The following is a 17743-nucleotide window of genomic DNA, read 5'->3' on the forward strand; positions in this document are numbered from 1 at the left end:
TATCTAAACAAATACTTTGCCTCAGTCTTTAATAAGGCTAAAGAGGATCTTAGGGATAATGGTAGCATGACAAATGGGAATGAGGATATGGAGGTAAATATTACCATATCTGAGGTAGAAGCGAAACTCAAACAGCTTAATGGGACTAAATCGGGGGGCCCAGATAATCTTCATCCAAGAATATTAAAGGAATTGGCACCTGAAATTGCAAGCCCATTAGCAAGAATTTTTAATGAATCTGTAAACTCAGGAGTTGTACCGAATGATTGGAGAATTGCTAATATAGTTCCTATATTTAAGAAAGGAAAAAAAAGTGATCCGGGTAACTACAGGCCAGTTAGTTTGACATCTGTAGTATGCAAGGTCCTGGAAAAAATTTTGAAGGAGAAATTAGTTAAGGACATTGAAGTCAATGGTAAATGGGACAAAATACAACATGGTTTTACAAAAGTTAGATCGTGCCAAACCAACCTAATCTCCTTTTTTGAAAAAGTAACAGATTTTTTGATAAAGGAAACGCAGTGGATCTAATTTACCTAGATTTCGGTAAGGCATTTGATACCATGCCACATGGGGAATTATTAGTTAAACTGGAGAAGATGGGGATCAATATGAACATCAAAAGGTGGATAAGGAATTGGTTAAAGGGGAGACTGCAACGGGTCCTACTGAAAGGCGAACTGTCAGGTTGGAGGGAGGTTACCAGTGGAGTTCCTCAGGGATCAGTTTTGGGACCAATCTTATTTAATCTTTTTATTACTGACCTTGGCACAAAAAGTGGGAGTGTGCTAATAAAGTTTGCAGATGATACAAAGCTGGGAGGTATTGCCAATTCAGAGAAGGATCGGGATATTATACAGGAGGATCTGGATGACCTTGTAAACTGGAGTAATAGTAATAGGATGAAATTTAATAGTGAGAAGTGTAAGGTTATGCATTTAGGGATTAATAACAAGAATTTTAGTTATAAGTTGGGTACGCATCAATTTGAAGTAACGGAAGAGAAGAAGGACCTTGGAGTATTGGTTGATCATAGGATGACTATGAGCCGCCAATGTGATATGGCTGTGAAAAAAGCTAATGCGGTTTTGGGATGCATCAGGAGAGGCATTTCCAGTAGGGATAAGGAGGTTTTAGTACCATTATACAAGGCACTGGTGAGACCTCACCTAGAATACTGTGTGCAGTTCTGGTCTCCCATGTTCAAAAAGGATGAATCAAACTGGAGCAGGTACAGAGAAGGGCTACTAGGATGATCCGAGGAATGGAAAACTTGTCTTATGAAAGGAGACTTAAGGAGCTTGGCTTGTTTAGCCTAACTAAAAGAAGGTTGAGGGGAGATATGATTGCTCTCTATAAATATATCAGAGGGATAAATACAGGAGAGGGAGAGGAATTATTTAAGCTCAGCACCAGTGTGGACACAAGAACAAATGGGTATAAACTGGCCACCAGGAAGTTTAGACTTGAAATTAGACGAAGGTTTCTAACCATCAGAGGAGTGAAGTTTTGGAATAGCCTTCCAAGGGAAGCAGTGGGGGCAAAAGATCTATCTGGTTTTAAGATTCTACTTGATAAGTTTATGGAGGAGATGGTATGATGGGATAATGGGATTTTGGTAAGTAATTGATCTTTAAATATTCAGGGTAAATAGGACTAATCCCCTGAGATGGGATGGAGATGGATGGATTAGATGGATGGGATCTGAGTTACCCAGGAAAGAATTTTCTGTAGTATGTGGCTGGTGAATCTTGCTCATATGCTCAGGGTTTAGCTGATTGCCATATTTGGGGTCGGGAAGGAATTTTCCTCCAGGGCAGATTGGAGAGGCCCTGGAGGTTTTTCGCCTTCCTCTGTAGCATGGGGCATGGTTGACTTGAGGGAGGCTTCTCTGCTCCTTGAAGTCTTTGAACCATGATTTAAGGACTTCAATAGCTCAGACATGGGTGAGGTTTTTCATAGGAGTGGGTGGGTGAGATTCTGTGGCCTGCGCTGTGCAGGAGGTCGGACTAGATGATCAGAATGGTCCCTTCTGACCTTAGTATCTATGAATCTAGGACTACCTATCCAAATCTGGCACTCTCTCTCTATTGTTGAGAGATGGCGGATGATACTAAACTGGGAGGAGTGGTAGATACGCTGGAGGGGAGGGATAGGATACAGAAGGACCTAGACAAATTGGAAGATTGGGCCAAAAGAAATCTAATGAGGTTCAATAAGGATAAGTGCAGGGTCCTGCACTTAGGATGGAAGAATCCAATGCACCGCTACAGACTAGGGACCGAATGGCTCGGCAGCAGTTCTGCGGAAAAGGACCTAGGGGTGACAGTGGACGAGAAGCTGGATATGAGTCAGCAGTGTGCCCTTGTTGCCAAGAAGGCCAATGGCATTTTGGGATGTATAAGTAGGGGCATAGCGAGCAGATCGAGGGACGTGATCGTTCCCCTCTATTCGACACTGGTGAGGCCTCATCTGGAGTACTGTGTCCAGTTTTGGGCCCCACACTACAAGAAGGATGTGGATAAATTGGAAAGAGTACAGCGAAGGGCAACAAAAATGATTAGGGGTCTAGAGCACATGACTTACGAGGAGAGGCTGAGGGAGCTGGGATTGTTTAGTCTGCAGAAGAGAAGAATGAGGGGGGATTTGATAGCTGCTTTCAACTACCTGAAAGGGGGTTTCAAAGAGGATGGCTCTAGACTGTTCTCAATGGTAGCAGATGACAGAACGAGGAGTAATGGTCTCAAGTTGCAATGGGGGAGGTTTAGATTGGATATTAGGAAAAACTTTTTCACTAAGAGGGTGGTGAAACACTGGAATGCGTTGCCTAGGGAGGTGGTAGAATCTCCTTCCTTGGAGGTTTTTAAGGTCAGGCTTGACAAAGCCCTGGCTAGGATGATTTAACTGGGACTTGGTCCTGCTTTGAGCAGGGGGTTGGACTAGATGACCTTCTGGGGTCCCTTCCAACCCTGATATTCTATGATTCTATGGCATAATGAGAGGCAAATGGATGGACCAACAACCAGGTTGCTACCCTACAAATGTTTAGCATGAGAACATGAGCCAAAAATTCTGTGGAAGTTGCCTGAAACCTGGTTGAGTGAGCCAACACTTTACTTTGAGATGCAATACCAGCCAATCAGTAGCATAAATTAATACAGCTGGAAATCCTCCCCCCACTTGTTTTTGTTAACTTAAGGCTGTGGTTCTGAAGTCTGAGGCTACCAATTGAGATCACTATTCTACAAAACTGTCTCAGATGCCCGTATTTACCAACCAGGGAGTTGAGCCCTGAGTGTTATTTGTTGCTGTAAAGTATCCAGTTCACATGACTTTTCTTTATTTTATTGAAACAAGATAATAAATTGCATCTGGAAGGGGGGCACACCCTGTTCAGTGACCCCTCCCCCTGCAAAGCAATGGGGGCAAGCAGTGTGCGTGTGTGTGTGGGTGGGGAGTGCAGAGCTTTCTGCAGCTGGGAGAGGTACCCAAAAGCAGCCATGTAGAGGAAGAGCAAGTCTTGTCACTCCCAGGATGGCCAAGACTAGCAGCAGGAGGAGATCAGACCCATGTCCACCTGTGGGAACCTCCTGCGACAGCTCTGTAGACCAGCTCTGAAGGCAGCACAGAAGTGAGGGTTAAAATTTTATGACCCCCCCCACTACAGGTTTGCAACCCCACAAACACAATCCCCCTTTGGGTTGGGACCCCCACGAATATAACACTGTGAAATTTCAGTTTTAAACATCTGAAAACGTTACATTTATCAATTTTCAATCCTATGGCTGTGAAATTGACCATAATGGACCAGGAATTTGGTAGGGCCCTATGTCTAGTGTTACAGAGTGCAAGTGTAGTTTGACTTCTGTTTGTCTTTACTTATTGTTCACTCATTCCTAGGGAAGTGTTCCCTGTTAATCAGGAAAAAAGTGGAAAGACAAACATTAGTACAATACTACATTATGAGGCTAAAACAGATAAAAGGTCATTATTAATTCTAATGTATCATGTAGTTAGTCAGCCTTGCTTGTCTTGATTTCATCTCTATATAATAACTGAATTATTAACATGAATTATGATACTAGGTGGTGCATACTTGTTTTGAACACTTTCTTCAATGGGAAATGCATCATCGGCCAATATCTAATGCATTCTTAAATTTTATACATCAATATCCCTAGTACATACAAAATACTTCAGTTTGAACTATTTTTACTTTTATCAATGCACATTAGTAATAATTTTTCTCTCTCACCTGTACAATATCCCTTTCTGCATATTTTCCTCTTGACGAGATTCTGACTACATCACCATCCAATTCTTCCATAGCTTAAAAAAAAAAAGTAGTTTATCCACTTGCCATTTCAGCCACCCAACAAAACTATGTTATCAAAAAGAAATTTTAGATCCTTCTGAACCCAGAGCAACAAGTCATCTTTCTTTCTGTTAATTTAAGGCACCTCTTAAGATCCTCCTTTATACAAAATATATAAGGTACAACAGTTAATTTGCACTCTCCTATCATTCACGGAACAATCTGTTTCTTAACTTTATTAGTTTTATTTACTTCTTTAGCACAAAATAAACCCTCATATGGAAAGCCAGTACAAAACTTTTTGGATCATTTAAATCCTACCCCAACATTTTCTGTAGTTGCAGTAACATGGAAGCAGCACTGTAGCCCTATACCCAAATTTGAGTGTAGGATACTCTTCTAACTCCCATTCCTTCAATTAACTGAACTTTATCAATCAAATAAATTTCACAAATTATTCTCTATTTCTCTCTCAGGTAAAGAAATCTTTTTCCTTAGCCTTTGACATCTTTCAGTATGGCATGAGGCAGGAGTGATTCAAACTTATATCTGGAAATGTAATGACTGCCATTGTCTAGTAGTAACAAACTCTTGAAGATTATGATAGTAAATTGATCGTTTAACACTTTAGGTAAGGAATTTGTTCAGTGTTTACGTAATTTTTTAATTTGACAAGTCATAACTGATTTGAATGTGAATATCTGCACCACACTAATAAACAATCAGACTCCACATGTATAGAATTAGAAAAATTAAAGTGATTTTCTATTCTAAAAAGTGACTAAAAATGGCACTACACTTTTATGGTCTCTCAATGATTTTGAGAGCAAATGCACTTAGTTTACAAATAATTTTTTTTTCTCCCATGAATTCAACCTGGAATATAAATTGAAGTTTGATTTTTTTTCTTTCTTGTACATCAGAAAGAGTAATAAGAGTTCTGCAGGTCAAAATCTGCTCTAAGTGACACCTGTGCAAATCCACTGCCTCTGATTCCTCAGACATTCATTTTTTGCTTTTTGATTTTTTCCATCAGTTTTACTGCTGAGGATATCATTGCTGTATCTATCACCTGAAGCTTAGCTGATAACAAAACTGAAGTAGAAATACCATAAGTGATTAGTACTATGACCTGGCAGAGAAGAAAATCGTTTACAAAAAGTATCTAAAGTCTAGGAAGATTAGAAGTTTTTTTCCTTCAACCATAAATTACTTTTTTTTGTAAACTACTTCCAGAAGACATCAGGAAGTGCTGTGATCAGGACCACTGAATTGAGCTCCAAGTTAGAGTTTTGTGGCATCACATCTATTCTATAGAGATGGATTGAAAAAACAGTTTCAAAGCTAATTGTACAAGTGTTATATTTTTAATGAGATGCACCATATTCTGAAGTCTTTAAAATACTCAACATTCTGGATATAATTTGGTTTGCAAGTTGTTCTATCTAGAACTGGTTGAAAGGAAATGTACTATTTTTCAAACCTGAAATGTCTTACAGAAGCAAGTCCAGTTCAATGAACTTTTGATCATTCTCAGACAATGTTCTGTTGGACCTTGTAAGGTTCCCTGCTTATTCACCTAGTGGGTTGCTGGGGACCATGGGCTTCTACAGTCCAAGGCTCCAGGACAACCCTGCCATGTAGACTGCCCTCTGATTGGGGATCCTGGTGTTCCAGGGACCATAGGAACAAACCAGCCCCACCAGGCAGACTGCCCCAGGACAAGGGCTTCCAGGATTTGTGGCTCTGAGGCAGACCCACCCTGTGGACTGCCCCACAGCTTCCAGGGTCTGCAGCTCTGCCATATGGACTGCTCTGGGACCAAGGATTCCCAGCTACCAGGGTCTGTGGTAGCGTTACCATGTGGACTTCTGTGGAGCTGGAAGCCTGGAAACCCTAGAGGCTCTTGGCCTCCAGGCCCCTGGCTGCTGTGCTGGGAGCTTGGATATCCTAGGGTGGGCTCCCAGGATCTGTGGAAGCCTTGCCATGTGGACTGACTCAAGGCTTCCAGATGCCTATGCTAGCTGGCTCCCTGGGCTGCCCAAATCCCAAGTGGGCAGCCTAAGGAGCCTGCTGGCCCAGGCATCTGGAAGCCCTGAGTCCAGGGAAGTCTATATGGTGTGTCTGCCCCGGAGCCATAGACTCTGGGAGCCGAGCAGCTACTGACTGAAATTGACATTCTTGTCAGCTCCACGGCCGATAATAATGGTGAAACGGATAGTATCAGTCTCAGTCAGAGGTGCTGTTCTTGGGGGACATATTTTGTTTGGGAAACACCATGTGCTTATGTTTTCAGTATTTTGGGGGATTTCTGGCTCATAAGAAATTTTGAAAAATTTGATTTTGGTCTGATTTGGAATTAATCCAATCTCTGAAATATCAATTTCTCACTATCCAGAAAACCCAAGTTTTGGACAGCTCTAGTTCTATCCTTTGATCAGCCTACAGCATTGGATTATCATTTTTTACTCATAGCTGTAAATGTTATTTAAGTTTGTGGGTTCTATTTGAGAGAACTGCCCGTAGTTCTGTAACTGATGGTTCCCAAGTTCTTTTGTAGGGAGAAAATGCTCTGGAGATTTATCTGCTGGCTAATTAATAGCAGACTCTTGTTTTCAACTCCCCCCCCCCCCCTTGTTTAGGCACTGAAGAAAATGAAGAAAAATACTTAGTTTCCTCCAGTTCAGGATAGAAAGACACTCCTCTCCTATCAGAATAGCCTATCAGTGCTCTGCTACAATATATCCTCCTTTTTAAATTGGTCTAATCCTCATCCCCACCTAATATCAGGAAGCCCTTTTCAAGATTCATAGCAAATTTTTGAGTGATTAAAAGAAAATATAAAAATGGGTAAAGTTTCCTGTTAGTCCACATGTAGACAACCAGGTATTCATCACTGCCATATGGTTTAGTAAGGTGCATGGGGATTACAATTCCTGCAGGGCATGTATTTTGATCCTTGTGGTGCCTGATGGTACCACTGGATCAGTGTTTCCAGGACTGGCATGGAGGTAAAAATGGAGTTGTTATTTCTGGACACTCAGTTTGTGTGAAACTTGATAGTAGGTACCTTATTCTGCTGACCCTACTTTTCGGTACCTTATTCTGCTGACATCTACTTTTTCTAGTCTTGTCTTATTGGTTTCATTATTGGACTTGAGTCCTAGGTTTATTTTCTCTTTCTCGGGTATAAGCCAACCTCTAATGGAGGACAACATTTCTCCTATGAGCAGGTTATTTCATTATTGGCCACTTCAGGGTTTCTTGCACCTTTCACTAATGCATCTGGTACCGGTTACAGTTTAAGATAGAATATAGCATTAATTGGACCATTGGACTGATCCAATAGGGCCATTACTTTAATCCTCTGACAGACAATTATAAGTACATGAATTGCAAGTTCTATTCTCTATTAGCGATGGTCACTTTTTAACTTGCCACACTTTTTATGTATTGTAGATATTGCAAGTATGGCTTCTTTTTGCTTGAAGACAAATGAAAACATATCCATTTTTTACAAATATAGGCAGACATGGAAAGACTAAATGTTTTAATCAGTAAATGTCAATTTCACCACACACACATAAACCAAATAAAAATAATACTTCCATTGATAATCAAATTTTAGACAGGTAAAGTAAGAAAAATGTTGCTTGAGAACATATTAATATTTGATTTAATGATATTTACTTTGTATATTTTGATATCTGATATTGAAAATTTGTGTTTTAATGGTTATCAAGCTTTAACTTTTTGAATCTCAACATCTACTGTCATTGAATAATTATTGTCTGTCATCCTCTAATTTACTGCAAGTATGAAAATTCAAATAGATTAAAAAAAAGAAAAAAAATGCTTAAATCCCATAATTCTATGCAACAGTGAAAATATAATTGATAAACAGAGGAAAAAAATGCTTAAAAACAAACTGATATTTTCTGTTAAAATTATACAAAAAAAGTAACCATCGAGTTCTGCCAAGCATAAATATAGGTCAACGTTTTCTGGAGCTACAACTGCAACCTCAGGGCTGCAGTAGCAACTGTAGCCCCTGTTCTCTGGCTCTCTAAGGGGTCAAGGGATGATGTTCAATAGGTCTCATATTTGTAGACCAACTGGACACTTCTTGCTCTTCCCCTGACAGCTCTGTGTTGAAGTGCTGATACCTGCCACAGAATGTAACTTTGTGGAATACTAGGGGAGTGCAGGCCCACTCAGGTGGCCTCTCTACAGCTTGGATGTTGCTTTGGCTGCATTTAGGGTTTTTTGTACCTGTCTGGGGATCGAGGGTCAGGATTCTGCTCTAAAAGTTTGGAAGAATTTTAAAATAATTTTGGTACTTTTTTGTTCACACTGTACTAGTCTCCCAACACTGTTGCTAAATGATGCTAGTCCCAAATAAGTGATAATAATATAATCACATTTATTATATGAAAATTAAATATAATCTAGATAATATCTTAAATTTACTCGGAGTTCTTTTATTTCTTTTGTTAGAAGGGTCAGACACACAGTCAATACTACCAGCCATCTTAAACTGCACAAATAACTATCTGTTCAGCAAAACTTCTTGAGCATACCCACTTTTCTCTTTTTTACGTAACAGCTTGTGGAGCATTATAAATGAAGAGCCCACATATGGTTCTGTGAACTGAACAGGTGTTCTTAGGGGCAATATAACTCCACATGCAGGGTTGTAAGCATGTTGAGCTATCAATCAAGTCAGCTGGAAACTTCAACATCGTTCATAGCTTGTTCCATATTATGATGTTCTTTAAAAATCACAGAATTTATTTGAAGAGCCATATATTATTGAAATATAAGGGATAAGCATTTTAGGAAAAACATACTGATACCAGAACACTTACCATCAAACTCTGCTGGTCCAACTCCTACTATAATTATTGACATTGGAAGCTTTGATGCCTTCAAAACAGAAAGAAAAACAGATTTAATACACAGTATAATCTGCTAATATTATGCTGGACTTGAAAGATAGTTGGACTAAAAACATTTACAGCTCCTTATATTGTGAGGAGGAAAGGAAAAATTACCCAAGAAAAATACATGTAAGTTGTCTGCTTTAAGTTATATAAAAATCTTGGATGAAGATAGTATGATAGTTGATCATTTTGTTCTTTAGAGTTTTGGTTTGGTATTTCCCCATAATTTGTCTTTTTATGTTTCATATAAAATAAAAAAATGATTAAATGCAACAAACTCTATTAAGGCTGGTTAAGAGTGCACAACTAAAATTCCTATAGCGGTTTATTAATCAATGCAAATAAGAGATGCAAATGTGCATCCAATGGCAGAACTTTACGCTTAAATAATACACATAGTAAAGTACATAAAATTTCAAGATACCATTTAGCTATCTGGAAGCAACTAACTTCATTTTCTTTGCACATGTACTATTTCTATTCTTGGAGCCTCTCAGAAATAAGACGTTCCTTTTCTCCCATAAAAGAAATGTTAATTAAATCAATTAGCTCAGAGAATGAGAAAAAAAATAGGATGAGTAACAAAATAAAATTGTGAAAAGTAAAGCTTTTAAAATGAATAGATACTTCAAGTTTTTATTCTATAAAAACAGATAGATAATATACAGCTTTATGTGAATAAAATATTTGTAAATTCACAGAGGCGATGTCATAAATATTTTAGGTTCCCTTTCCCTGATGGAAGCACAAAACTTCTGCAAGTTGCATGAAGCAACCAAAATCCATCAAGCAAATGTCAGAACTGACAATTGTTCCTTACTGGGACATACTGCTAAACTTTGAAATCTTTAAAGTCATTTAAGCAGAACTTGTATATTGGCCAAAATCATACATGTACAATTTCACATAATAGCAATTGTAGGGAGCAAGTTGTTTTTGAAACGCACATACTTTTCTTTTTATATATTCCTTTGCCATTTGTCTTTATTTTATAATGCTGTCCATGAACAAATTTACTTTAGCAAGAAAATATGACACACACATTTAATATTAACACAGCAGACACAATTCTTGAAAACAACACATTTTCATTAAATTACTGGTTTCAGAGTAGCAGCCATGTTAGTCTGTATTCGCAAAAAGAAAAGGAGTACTTGTGGCACCTTAGAGACTAACAAATTTATTTGAGCATAAGCTTTGAAAGCTTATGCTCAAATACATTTATTAGTCTCTAAGGTGCCACAAGTACTCCTTTTCTTTTTTCATTAAATTACTACATCTGAAATTTACTTTTTTGTATAATATAGATCATGTCAATGAAATTGTCACTTACAAAAGAGAAGTCATATTACCAGACAGAGTTATCAGCAAATTTTTGCTGCTATTTAATACTGTGCACCATTGTGAATTATGCTTAATATGGTAGACAGTTAAGATACCAGGAAATGACTGCAGTTACAGTGTAATTATAAAGTGTAATCCAGGTAGTTAATCTTCTGGTTATAGGATCATGTATTAGGAATATATATGTAAAAAGTATAACAAATGTGACAAAGTTCCTGCACTACCTTGGTGGGTCTTGTGCTTACTGGCAGATTTGCTCGCCTTGGAGCTTCATGGCAGCCCTCAGCTTGGCCGTTTTTCTGAACTCACAGTCCAAGTCGACAACTCCTGTGTCTGACCAGGAGTTGGGAGGTTTGGGGGGAACCCAGGCCCGCCCTCTACTCCGGGTTCCAGGGCCCTGTGGAATGCTGCTGTCTAGAGTGCCTCCTGGAACAGCTGTGCGACAGCTACAACTCCCTGGGCTACTTCCCCATGGCCTCCTCCCAACACCTTCTTTATCCTCACCATAGGACCTTCCTCCTGATGTCTGATAATGCTTGTACCCTCAGTCCTCCAACAGTCCGCGTTCTCACTCTCAGCTCCTAGTGCCTCTACTCCCAGCTCCTCACATGCACACCACAAACTGAAGTGAGCTCCTTTTTAAAACCCAGGTGCCCTGATTGCCTGCCTTAATTGATTCTAGCAGCTTCTTGATTGGCTGCAGGTGTTCTAATCAGCCTGTCTGTCTTAATTGTCTCCAGAAGGTTCCTGATTGTTCTGGAACCTTCCCTGTTACCTTACCCAGGGAAAAGGGACCTACTTAGCCTGGGGCTAATATATCTGCCTTCTATTACTCTCCTATAGCCATCTGGCCCGACCCCGTCACACAAAGTAATTACAGGATAATGTATTAAATTAAAGGGTACTGAGTACATCAGCCCAGTAGTTAACTGTAGCTATCAAAATATGATTGCAGTATAATTAAATTGTAAGTGCATTATACATTCAGTATATACAGTACTGCTTTCACTGCTCAGTGCAACTATATAGTTACTGTATTATAAAATGTATTTAGAATTATTTCATAAATAAAATATCCTACAATTTGTATTACAATCTTGTGAATTGCAACTTGAATATAAATTACTTTAATGGACTCTGTCTCATATACACAACAAGTACTACAAGATGCTACGTGTATGAATCCTATAAGATGGAGAAGTGAAGCTTGTGAATGCAACCTTACCATTTGGCATCTGCTGAATGAGTACTTAATGTTGCAACTTTTAACACTACATTAATATAATTCTTCCATCAAAGTACAGTGCATGTGACAAACCAGTAATGAGAAAGATTATGCTCAGTGCATGAAAACATCATGTATACCTAAACCATTGGAAATATACTCTGCTTGAACTTCATTGGCTTATTACACCAAGAAACAGATATTTTTTAGTAATTAATGAAAAAAGCTTTATCCAATAGCAATTCAATTTCAGAATATTTTTGTCAAGGTGACAAATGGATTAAATAAATGTAATAAAATCTTATTCTCAAGAATCCAGGCAGAAAAATTAACATAGCTCCATAAAAATAAAAAGTATAGATATCTCCAACATTTCACTTACTCCAAGTTAAAGATATAGCCATTTAGCTGTATTTCCACAATCATGTAAAGCAATTTTATTATTGTAGACTCTGTTGTAACATAAAACCATGTTTTCACTGGAACTATTAATTACTGAAACAAAATAACTGTTTTTAGTCATTTTACAGGGTAGTGACAGCTGAGCTAGGTTTGATGTTTTTTTGTTCAACATGGATGGGTGCCCAACTCGGTGGGAGGCTGGACTAAAGGTCATTCCTCTAGCTCTAAGAAGCTGGGAGGGAAGAAGCTGTGCTCCCAACTTTAAGCTGAGCTGGAGAAGGAGCAAAGAACCATTTGAACTCTCCTCCTTCTGCAGCAACGTTCTTCGCAGGCAATCTGTTTGCTCATTCACCCCCACACACTGCCTGATGTGTAGTGGAAAATGGAGCAGTCATAACAGTGTGGACTTCGACTGCTGGCAGGAGTGCTCTATCCTCACCATCATCCCCACCTTTACAGGTGTAAGCTGCCATTCATTCCCTGCAGTTTCACCTCAAAGGGGAAGAAACCTCTTTGGGCACAAACCAGTAAACCATCTTCTTCCTCTCCTTCCAATCCCTCTATTAATATGGTCAGTTTTCAAGTGCTTCTATCAGACAGCTGGATAAAGTATTTAGGGATATGCTCATGGAGTTGCCCAGAGAAGAAATCAATGTGGTTTTGGGACTGTTTGGTACTTTCACCCCTTGCTTTCTGCTTTCCAAGTGGCCAAGCCTCCATTTCCAGAGGAGAGGGAGGAAAAGGGAGTTAGAGGGAGACCTCATGGGGGAGGGCTAAGTTCCCTCTAAGCTGTGCAGCCGCATGGCCACACAGCAGGCTATCAAGAGCAGCGCAGCGGGGAGAGGTGCCTCTCCCCCGGCCCCGGGGCTGCTGCGGCTGGTGAGAGGTGCTTCTCCCCCAGCCCCAGGGCTGCTGCAGTCAGTGAGAGGTGCCTCTCCCCCGGTCCTGGAGCTGCTGCGGCAAGAGAGGGGGCGGGGGGAATCCTCTTTCCCTACCGCAGCCCCGGAGCAGCCTGCACCCCAAACCCCTCCATCCCTGGCTTCACCTCAGAGCCCTCACTCCCTGCACCCCAATCCTCTGCCCCAGCCCTGAGACCCCTCCCACACTCCAAACCCCTCGGCCGCACTCTCACTACACATCATCATCTCCTTATTGGTGCACATGGATATAGAAAATTAGAGGGAACATTGGCAGAGGGTCAAAACAATTGCAGATGTTGATCCATTGGAGGACCCAATGTTTCAGATGAATGAGGAGCTATAAATTAGTGGAGAATGGCCATCATGTGCCTGGATTGAGGAATAGAACAAGTATATCTGAGAATTAGCTTCAGAGTAGCAGCTGTGTTAGTCTGTATTCGCAAAAAGAAAAGGAGTACTTGTGGAACCTTAGAGACTAACAAATTTATTTGACCATAAGCTTTCGTGAGCTACAGCTCACTTCATCGGATGCTCACGAAAGCTTATGCTCAAATAAATTTGTTAGTCTCTAAGGTGCCACAAGTACTCCTTTTCTTTTTGAGAATTAGCTTGAAAGAGTGAGAGTAAACCAATGCAGCTGCATCAGCCAGAGAAAGAGTTCAGGTATCTGAAAGGGCATTGATGAGAAAGTGAGCTCCAGGGCATCCAGGGGCAATTCCTGGACTTGGGGCTAAGGATCTGGTACAAGAGAAGGCTCCCTGAGAGCTAGTGTTCATATCTGGTGATCCCTGTAGCTACCAAGAAAGTTGTTTCAGTAGTTGTGGGGAGAGACTCCGTGTCTGCAGTGGGAAGGAAGCAAGGGTTGTACCTTCCCAGAGACTATCTGGGAGAGAAGGGTAGTCCCAAACTGTCAAGCCATCCATGTTTGCACTCATCAGTAGCACAGCCAGCATGTCCACAACAACAACAACGTTTAAAGGCAAGGCACCAAGTCATCCAGCATTTCCCCACAAATGTCTCAGCCCTTCTCCAACACTCAAGAATCAACTTATAAATAAGAATCAGTGGAAGTGTATTAATAAAGAAAAGACTAAATATAAAATGTCTTTTTTTTAAAAAAAAAGGTTTTCAATATTTTCTGCCATGATGCGTCTTGTCACTATTCTGAATTTGAATAGAGATTTATGAAATCACCATTTGTGGTCCCATAGTTAAGGTTGGATTGAATTTTGAACTTCAACCAGGGATTCAAACATTTTGTTACATATGAACAATACAGCATAGCCTCAAAATTACAGCACTTATTCTTTGACTATAGAATGAATTTTCTTAGAAATTCCAAGTAAGAGCAATTAACTATTTTGAGTTAAACTTCCTTTTTAAATTCCTCTAAGAAGCGTAACACCTGTTTTCAGTCTATTAACTGTGGTTCTACAGATCCGCAGCTTCGTAGCAAATTTGATATACAGAACCACAGTTTTACCAGCTCTATTGGTGCTGAGAAAGGCTGAAGAACACCAGATTGACATTTTCAGTTCCCATTGTCTCCATCAGCAACTCTGTATCAAGTGGCAGGACAAGATCAGAAACAATGTTATTGGAAGCCAAAACCAGCAACCTCCATCATCATCACTGTTTTGGTATGCTCATATTATAAGAATGGAAGACCAATAAATTCCAAAGCGCGTGTAGCAAGGAATGCTACTGCAAGGCTGGCGATCACGTAAGCACCAAAAGCTTCATTGGCGCAACAAGATTGTTAGTGATGGTCTTAAACTGAATATACAATCAGAACACTTTAAGCACCTTGCCAGAGATTGTTCTGGTTGGTGTTTGATTGGCAAGGAGGCCACATCCATTTGGGATTTGCCATGAGGATGATGATGATGTCAGGTTATTTTTTTTTTTGGCCTCAAATGGTCTTAATAATGGAATAAAACAGACTCTTCAAGCTTCCCATGTAGTTAGGGTTGTTTTTTTTTGTTTTTTTTTAGGATTAATGTTCCTTTTGTGCTGTTATTCTCAATAACTGAAAGTTTTCTCTTCAGAAGGGGCTGACAAATAACATTCTTCAATAGAGAATTGCATCAAAAACTGCCCTCTTTCAAAATGGCTGCCATCTCCTATTATTCTTAATGGAACTGAGGCCACTGGGGCCTTCAATACCCTTTTTCAAAATGGCCACCACCTCCCATTGTTCCAATAAGAGTAAAGCCAAGCTGTCTTCAGGGAAGATGGTAGTCCTTGACAGAATAGAGTGTTGATTCATAATCCTGAAATCAAAATTAACTGTAGTTTCTGAAGAAATATCCCTTGTGTTTTGGATTTTACGTTCTTTGCAAGCTAGTACTAGCATTGATTCTCTCAAAGGCTATCACCCCTGTGCATTCCACAGTGAGGTGTCACCTTGAGTACAGGCACCAGAAAAAAATTCCAGGACCCCATGCATGTGAGGCTGGGGAGAAGCCACTCCTAATATTGGTGACAGCAACTACTGTAGAACCTCAGAGTTATGAACACCAATGTTACGAACTGATCTGTCAACTACACACCTCATTTGGAACTGGAAGTATGCAATCAGCCAGCAGCAGCGACAAAGAAAAAGAAGTAAATACAGTACTCTACTGTGTTAAATGTAAACTGCTAAAAAAAAATAAAAGGGAAAGTTTAAAAAAAATTGACAAAGGTAAGGAAACTGTTTCTGTGCTTGTTTCATTGAAATTAAGATGGTTAAAAGCAGCATTTTTCTTCTGCATAGTAAAGTTTCAAAGTTGTGTTAAGTCAATTGTAGAGAGGTTAGCCGGGGCACGTCTCTCTCCAGGGTGGCAGGGAACCACACCGCCTCACTAAATTGGGGAATAGGTCTTGCAGGGAATTAGTTCAGCCACAGGAATCGTGCTCTGTAGCCTTTGTGAAGGTAGAAATACCACAGTAAGCCCAGGCCCTAGGTCAGGGCGGGGCAATGGTGAGTCAGGCGCTCAGGCCCTCAGGCAAGGGGCTGAGCAACAACAGTATAGAAACAGTAGGCCCAGGCCCTAGGTTCCAAAGGGCCTGGGGGAGGGGGAGACTGCCACCTGCCTGGGGCCCTAGTAGTGGCAGAAGACCCGCTGCTGAGTCAGTGGAGATCCTGGCCGCAACACACTGACATGGGTTCTGGCAGTGCTGCATCCAGACTAGGGTCGGTTGCCCCTGGGCTACTTCCAGACTCCCCCTCTTGAGGTACCTGGGTCAGGGTGGTGTCCTCAGGGGGGGTCCAGCTCCAAGGGCTCCTCAGGATAGCTGGCCTTGAGGGATAATAAGAAGGTCATTACAATGACTGGGGCCTATTCCTTCATAATCTTATTAACCATCCTTACTTTAAGCCTTTAAGTCTGCCCTCAGCCACTGAAAGGAGGCCTTTTAGCCCACTTCTGAGATAGAGACTGAAGCCTCTGTTTCAGAGTCTCTCTTCCTCACATGGAAAACAAAAAGACATACTAACTGGACTTGAATGCAAATAATTTCATCAATAGGCTGCCAATCTGGCCTGTGATACCCACGAAGCTGACCTTGGTGCTAAGTGTGCCTTGATGAGCCAGCCAATCTGGGCTTTCCTTCTTGGTGGAGAACCTGAGTGAGAACTTTGGCCTAGGACACAAACAAGTCTACTTCTCTTAGCAGTGCTGAATGTTTTCTGTCTTTTTAGCAGTCGTATACACACCACGTTTCTGAAGAATCATTTTCTGGAAATGGAGGAGTGACTGTAGATTCATAGATTTCAAGGCCAGAAATGACAATTGTTGTAATCTAAACCTCCTGTATAACACAGGTCATAGAACTTCTCCAAAATAATTCACAGAGCATATATTTTAGAAAAACATCCGATCTTGATTTAAAAATAGTCAGTGATGGAGAATTCACCACAACCCTTGGCTAATTTTTCGAACGGTTAATCACTCTCACTGTTAAAAATGTCCATCTTATTTTCAGTCTGAATTTGTCTAGCTTCAACTTCCAACCATTGCATCATGTTATATCTTTTTCTGCTAGACTGAAGATCCCATTATTAAAAATCCCTGTGTAGATACTCAGACTGTGATCAAGTCACTTCTTAACCTTCTGTTTGTTAAACTAAGTAGATTGAGCTCCTTGAATCTCTCACTATATGCATATTTTCTAATCCTTCAATTATTTTTATGGCTTTTCTCTGAACCCTCTCCAATTTGTCAACATTCTTCTTTAATTGTGGGTACCAGAACTGGACACAGTATTCCAGAAGTACTCAAATTCTCTGGGTTATGCATCACAGGATCACATTAGCTCTTTTGGCCACAGCATCACATGGGGAGCTCAAAATCAACCGATTACCCACCATGACCCCCAAATCTTTTTCAGAGTCACTCCTTCCTAGAGTAAGAGTCCCCCGTCATGTAAGTTTCACCTTCCTTTTTTGTTCCCAAAATGTATATATTGACATTTAGCAATTATCAAACGCATATTGTTGCTTGCACCTAATATGTCAAGTAATCCAGACAGCTCTAAATCAGTGACCTTTCCTCTTCATTATTTACCACTCCTCTAATTTCTGTGTCATCTGCAAACTATCAGTGTTGAT

At 40.3% G+C, this 17743-nt stretch overlaps 1 protein-coding gene across 14 annotated transcripts in view; it reads right to left on the reverse strand.

Annotated features, from left to right (window-relative positions):
* Positions 1–17743, reverse strand: part of CPNE8 (copine 8) — a 279857-nt gene that overhangs the window by 13979 nt on the left and 248135 nt on the right. For 9 of the 14 annotated variants that reach the window (XR_006275544.1, XR_006275547.1, XM_038399049.2 and 6 more), the window contains 2 exons: positions 9184–9241; positions 4256–4329 (listed from right to left, as the gene is read on the reverse strand). Coding sequence is in view for 8 of the 14 variants with exons in the window: in XM_038399049.2 (XP_038254977.1) it covers positions 4256–4329; positions 9184–9241 (132 nt within the window). In the remaining 6 variants the exon portion in view is untranslated. Of the gene's footprint in view, positions 1–3547; positions 3912–4250; positions 4330–9183; positions 9242–16372; positions 16434–17743 lie in introns of those variants that run through there. The other 5 variants (XR_006275549.1, XR_006275542.1, XM_043496514.1 and 2 more) reach the window with 4 other exon arrangements.

The sequence above is a fragment of the Dermochelys coriacea genome, chromosome 1, assembly GCF_009764565.3.
Source record: "Dermochelys coriacea isolate rDerCor1 chromosome 1, rDerCor1.pri.v4, whole genome shotgun sequence".
Classification (NCBI taxonomy): domain Eukaryota; kingdom Metazoa; phylum Chordata; order Testudines; family Dermochelyidae; genus Dermochelys; species Dermochelys coriacea.